Below are 6,238 nucleotides of genomic sequence, written 5' to 3'. Positions count from 1 at the left end.
CGAGTGCAGTTTGCGTCAATCAGTTTGTGCGTTGTTGTGCAAGTTTTTTTATGCGTTTGAGTGCGTCGAACGCGCAAGGAGGAGTTGTTAAATACGTTTGCAAAAAAACAAAGAAAAAAAAAAAGAAATAAATAAATAAAAGTCATAAATTTTATACAAACTATTTACAGATATGCGTTTTCTGGTATTTAGACTAATAAAAAAATAAGTTTTTTTGGAAAGCGTTTTTGTTTTGCTAAACAAAAAAAAAAAATACCTGAATCCATAACCGAAGACGTCTTCGTTGAAACTAAACAATCGATCTTTGTTGCTGCATGCAAATCGTTAAAGTTATCAAATCAAAAATTATAGATTTTTTTTTTGTATTCACAAGTGAGTAAGCGAGATGTGCGAAAATGCAAGTGAATGATATGTATGTACATATGTAGGTACAATACGTACATATGTTTATAAAAAGAGAAGATCGAGAGGAGAAAATAACGTCTTTTTAATAGGTCATATTTTTTTTATTATTCAAATGCTATTCTATTCTACTACATATAGATAGTCATGGATGTATGAATTTATGGGTAGCTAGCTTTAGATAATTAAAAAAGCAATTATAATTATAATTTGTAGGTATGTATTTAAAACTCTCTTAAATGTTTTAGGCTAACATTTCTAACATTTTAATGGGCCACCAGGAAATATCGCTAACCCCCAAATTATATTCACTCTAATAATACAGTAGATGATTAGTTGTATAAGCCTTTACCCTATCCCCATTTATAATTTAAAACTCTGTGACCCCCTCTGCTCTACTGTTATAAAAGACCTAAGACATTCCTCTGTGAAATTTACAGTGCTATTGAATACCTACTAAGTGGCAAAATTGGTACAAGAAAAAATCACAATTTAACTAAAATAATGATTTCTTCTCTATAAGGATTGATTTTAGTTGAATTACGAAGTGCGTTGCTCCGTCTACCTCCTTGGACATCGCGCGAGCTTTCGCACACATCGCGAATCTACTTCGATGGCGTTGAACATAAGATCCATAAATCGCACAAGCATGTGGATTTTGTGTTGGAAATTCCCTTAATCCCACATGGACCTGTGGCCTTAAGGCTTTTGCTTTTGAATGCTCCCACAATGTTTGATTAGCTGTTAGTAATTTTTCCAGATATCTAAGTAGGTATGTAAACAAGCTTGCATGAGAGTAACGGCAATGTTTTGCGTAGCTTTTCAAAAAAAATTTAAGTGGTTGAAAAAATTCATACAAATGAACGTATTTTGTCAGAGTCAGAGGATTGAGCTTTTGCCCAAAATGCGATGTAAGTTGATAGCCTATTCGTGTGATGGGAGAATATTGGGCTTTGTCCTAAACTTGACAAACATTTTTTTTTATGTTTGTTAATTAAATGTCCTATTAAGTTTGTATGTATTGCGCCAATAGAGGAACTGCTAAATAAAGTTTCGTCCAATTTTTTTTTTTTAATTTTTGTACCATTAGGCCACAATAAAAAAATTGTACAAATGCAGCAATCGTGTGAAGCGGCCTTATAGCTTTCTAAAGCAATTTTTTTATGAGTAAGACTATAAATATTTGTGATTTTTGCCTATTTTAAATGTTGAATCGAAAGATCGGTTTAACTTTCAAGTCTTTCTACTACACATTTTTTCAATATCTGTTTCGAAAATTCGCGATATCTTGTGTTTTTTTTTTTAAGTAAAATATACAAAAATTACAGCACGTGAGTGAAACAATATCAAGCGATACACTGATAAGAAAACTGGAAGTAGTTTTGGTTAGGTTTGAGTAGAAAAGGTGTGACAGTTCCAATTGACACGTTTTCATAAAATTTTTCTCGGAAAGGCAGTGAGTTAAAGCTGTGACACGAAATTCTTTGAAATAGCATAGACAATGTTTAGAAGATAGTTCCAAGCGATTTGAGTGGCATGATGGAGTTGTTACTTTTTTATTTTTTTTTAATATAAATAGGCATCTATGCATTCCTTTTACCTCTTCCATTTCATAACCTTCACAGGTTTTCCGATTTGCAAATCATCTTCTTCGTATTTAAGCATTATTAAAAGTTTTGTTTTGAGACATGGAAATTAAAAATAACCATTGTTAATTCAGACGCCAGACACACAATCAATTATATTGCGAATAATATACAAGTTAAATTTGTAAATGTTTAGAAAAAATATACAAAACATTCAAATGCATTTAGTGTGCATTCAACGTACCATTTGCGATTTGTATCTTTGTTATACATTTTGGGTTGGTTGGGAGTTTTCAGTTTGTGTGATTTTGGTATTTTAGAGTTTGGTTTTAGTTGGTGGTGGTGGCACGGAGATATCGGAATACGGTTTAGTCTTTGCTGTCAATATAAGTTGCACTAGAAGTATGTATACTTATAATATTGCATCTACATATGTATGTATGTGTGGAAAAGTGACATCTTGGTCGTATGTTTGTATGCGTATCGGTACTTACATATTTGCGGCAAGGACTAAGCTGTATTCTGAAATCTTTTTTTTTATTTTTGTTGTTTTTTTAAAAGGCTTAGAATTATGCTAGAAATCAATATGTATTTGATACAAAAGTGGCAAACAGGTAAATAACAAGCAAGCATAGCAAGAGCAACACATAAAGCATATATGTAATTAAGCGTAATGATATAAAAAAAAAAATAATATAAAAGAAAAATATTAAGAGAAGGCAGGCGGGTAGTATTTTACTAATAACAACACAATTTAGGGCCTCAAGACAAGTATAAAAGTGTTTTGATCTATCAGAATTTTTGACAGTGGGTTAATGTTTCCCTTTTTTGGTTACAGGCTCTCCAATTATTATACACGTACATTAGGGTGCGCGCGCGTTAATTTTCAACTTTGACCCACAAAGTAAGGCTCTCCCTCGATAGGTTCATTTGGTCATAAAAATATGCTGTGTGGAAAATTATCAAAGTCCGATAATGGAAAAATGTGCCTCAAATACAGAAAGTTACGCTTATACGTTATACTTATTTGGGATGAACGTGCAAAAATCCATTGAGTGATACGAAACAAATAAGCTATTTTTACTGTTTTTCCAATTTTTTGAAAAATTTAATGAATTATATAACTTTAGGGCTCTTTAGGCACGTCTCTGCGTTATCCGATTTTGAAAATTTTTCGCAGTGCACGAACGAGCTTATCCGGGAGGAGATTTGCTTTGTAGCTTACAAAAAATTTTTCTCGATACAATAAGTCGCGATAGAAATTTGAAAGTAATAAATGTTATGCCATGGCCATATGTAAAAAAAAGTAGTCAAATATGTATATTGAATCTTTAAAATACTACATAACCAGTATACATAAGTAACTCAAAATGCGGTCTGCGTAATTCATGAAGCAAAACTAATTATCTAGCAGGGTAAGAATTACTATAAATTATCGCATAGAAAAAGTGTGAAAAATTTCACAAAACTGTTTAGATTGGATATCGAAATTAAATTTAGACAAAAGGTTCATCTAATTTATTTGTGTCTATTTGCTTTTTTAAATTGCATTAAAATAATTGCTGTTTATCCACTTTTATGCAAACAATTTTTCCCCACAATTTTCCCGCGTTTTAAATGTCCCCTTCATTTGTGTATGCACAAACTTACGCAAATTCGCCTTACAAGTGTTTCAAAAAAAAACCAAATAAATATGTAAAAAAACATAAAAAGCCGCCTTACAACTCGTAACGCTTCTTGCGGTAATAATAATTGCAAAACATTCGTTTACTTATGTAGGGTAATTGCGTACCGGTGCTGCCGGAACGGCCTTGTGGGTCCATACTGCGGCGCTCATTTTGCGCGCCAATCCGCTGCGAGTAGGCGGAAAAGGAGCGCTCCTGGTCGGGCGTCTGTGGCATGGTGGCAGCCTCATGGTCCAAAATATACAACTCATCGATGGCAATGTCGCAAATGTAGTGCAAATGCTCTTGGGCGCGATCGATGCGGAAGTAATGTTCAGCGGTGCAGGCTGCAAGTGAAAANAAATGACACTGAAGATGGCACAACGCCGAAACCGGTTTGTCTGCAAACCAAACTTGACAAGGGATGACGGAAATTCGTTCCAAAATAAATCATCTTACCACCCTGTCGGAAAAATCAACCAACACCAACACAAAAATATAGGATTTTAAAAAAATTGTTTCAAGCTCCGAGCGCAAGTGTAAGCCCTAGATGTGGTGTACTTACAATCGATGAAGCACCAATCTTGCGACACCTTCGGGTATGTGATCGACTCCTCGAATTTGGCATTGAGTATGTTGCGCACTTGTTCCAAATCGCATTGTGACTCGATTTCCATTTTGCCCAGCTTGTTGGCCAATTTCCGCAACATCTCCTTATCGTAGTGGTGTTGCTCGTATTGCTGCATTGTTATTCGTAAAATCGTCAAATGCAATTTCTCCAAAGGATTCACCCTGAAAGCAATGTAAAGGGCATAGTGTAATAATTTGATAATTATAAAATGCGAGTGCGTTGAAACTCAAATGATAACTTTAAAAAGTATATGTATATAGTAATTTACTTTTAACTGAAATATCTTATTTCCTTAACAATTCGATTCGAAATATTGCATCTCAATTTAGTGCAGTGCTGCCTGGGCAGAATCGTAAGACTGACATTTTGTTGCCGCTTATTGACCTACTTCTATCAGATGCAGATTACTGCAATGATAAGTTTGTCTGTAAGCTGAATTTGCTGAGTAATGCTTCAATTGCATGTTTTATGATGGCAAACAAAGGCCGTCTTGCCAGTTGGTTGCCTTAAGCCATGCATTAGGATGCACATTTCGACATCTAATGGTGAAAAACACACACATATGCATACATACATATGTACATGTATACTCTTCCAGAGACAACAACTTATAAACATTACATGCCACCAGAAAATATGAGAACATTCCTTTAGGACAAGCCGAAGCTTTACTCACACTTATTGTTAAAAGTGAAAAGGAAACAGAAAATATATTAAAATTGCTTCGGAGAGTCCACGAGATAAGGATGTTTCCATAAGGAATGTTTCCAATGTATGTGTAAATATTAGGGACGTCCAAAATAAGTAAAATCGTAAATTGAATGCTCGCATCCCCTAAGATTGTTCTATATTAAAAAAAAATATACCTGTTTTTTTTTAAATTGTGAAATCAAAAAAAATTAGAGGTCGCTGAAAGCGCTTAAAGTTTCCCACGTATTTTATATAAACAGAAATAATTTTTTTGCAGAAATGGTATATGTATATGAAACACCATGCAACAGCAAATTTAACACACAAAAAAATGAATATATTCGCGGAAATATAGGTAAATTATAATAAAACTACGTACTTAGTTTTTTCTCTGACGTCAGGATTTTTTTAAATACTTTTCAATTTAAAAAAATACGATTATTTCAAAAAATTGTTGAAAAAATTTAGTGCAATGAAAGATAACAAAAAGGGTATCATATAAAAGAAAACAATTCTTTAGAATTATTTAACCATTTTGTAATGTTAATTATTTTTTACAGTTCCATACAACAAAAACTTGTTAACTTGGCCATTTGAATATTATGCGGGTCAGGTATCAAAAAAAAAAAAATATAATGGTCCAAATGGCCAATGTCTACCAATTTTTTAATGTGTTTTAATGTGCCTTATATAAATCAGCATCTTTTTTACTCCAACATTTAGCTTAAAAATAAAATTACAACATACCCTTTAATAGATATAAACGTAATAATATAAAGTTGTGTGTTTATTTCTTGCACTTACTGTACATCGCCACGACCGTGCTTCCGTTTGGCCAGCATAACCGCCTTATTTAACAAACTCATTTCGATAATCGACGGCTTCACGCGACACGCCTCGCCATCCACCTGCATGGGTATAGTCTTTTNAGGTTACCTTTATTGGAGTCGAACAATGGGTGTGTGTGTCAACTTACCTGCCAATATTAAGAAACAGCACTGCATGGCAGCCGGCATCTCGCAGCTTGCCCGTGTAGTCGGTGCCGTCGCACTCCATCGTAACCCATTGGGAGAGGTTTCGATACTGCCGCAATATCAGATCCTTGCCACCCATTTGACCGTAGTACATTTTATTGCGTAGGCGCGAATTGAAGCGTTCCGGATGGGCTTCGCGTGCCTCATGAAACTCGAGTGCAATGTGTGCATCGACACCGAACGAGTAATAGTTGTTGATCACATTTAACGGTACGTTGTCTTTGCTGCGGT

General features: G+C 34.3%; 1 protein-coding gene across 1 annotated transcript; it reads right to left on the bottom strand.

Annotated features, from left to right (window-relative positions):
- Positions 1–3,524: 3,524 nt before the first annotated feature.
- LOC108381946 (eye-specific diacylglycerol kinase-like) lies at positions 3,525–5,895 on the bottom strand. The gene is made up of 3 exons (XM_017638342.1): positions 5,778–5,895; positions 4,218–4,444; positions 3,525–3,999 (listed from the first exon to the last, which is right to left on the bottom strand). Exons 1-3 carry the CDS (start codon positions 5,885–5,887, stop codon positions 3,707–3,709), a joined length of 630 nt encoding a protein of 209 aa, XP_017493831.1. The 5' UTR covers positions 5,888–5,895; the 3' UTR covers positions 3,525–3,706.
- Between the last annotated feature and the right edge of the window lie 343 nt (positions 5,896–6,238).

Source organism: Rhagoletis zephyria, unplaced genomic scaffold, assembly GCF_001687245.7.
Source record: "Rhagoletis zephyria isolate East Lansing unplaced genomic scaffold, Rhagoletis_zephyria_1.1 Rzeph_scaffold_24490, whole genome shotgun sequence".
Taxonomy (NCBI): domain Eukaryota; kingdom Metazoa; phylum Arthropoda; class Insecta; order Diptera; family Tephritidae; genus Rhagoletis; species Rhagoletis zephyria.
This window is presented reverse-complemented; position numbering and strand designations above follow the sequence as displayed.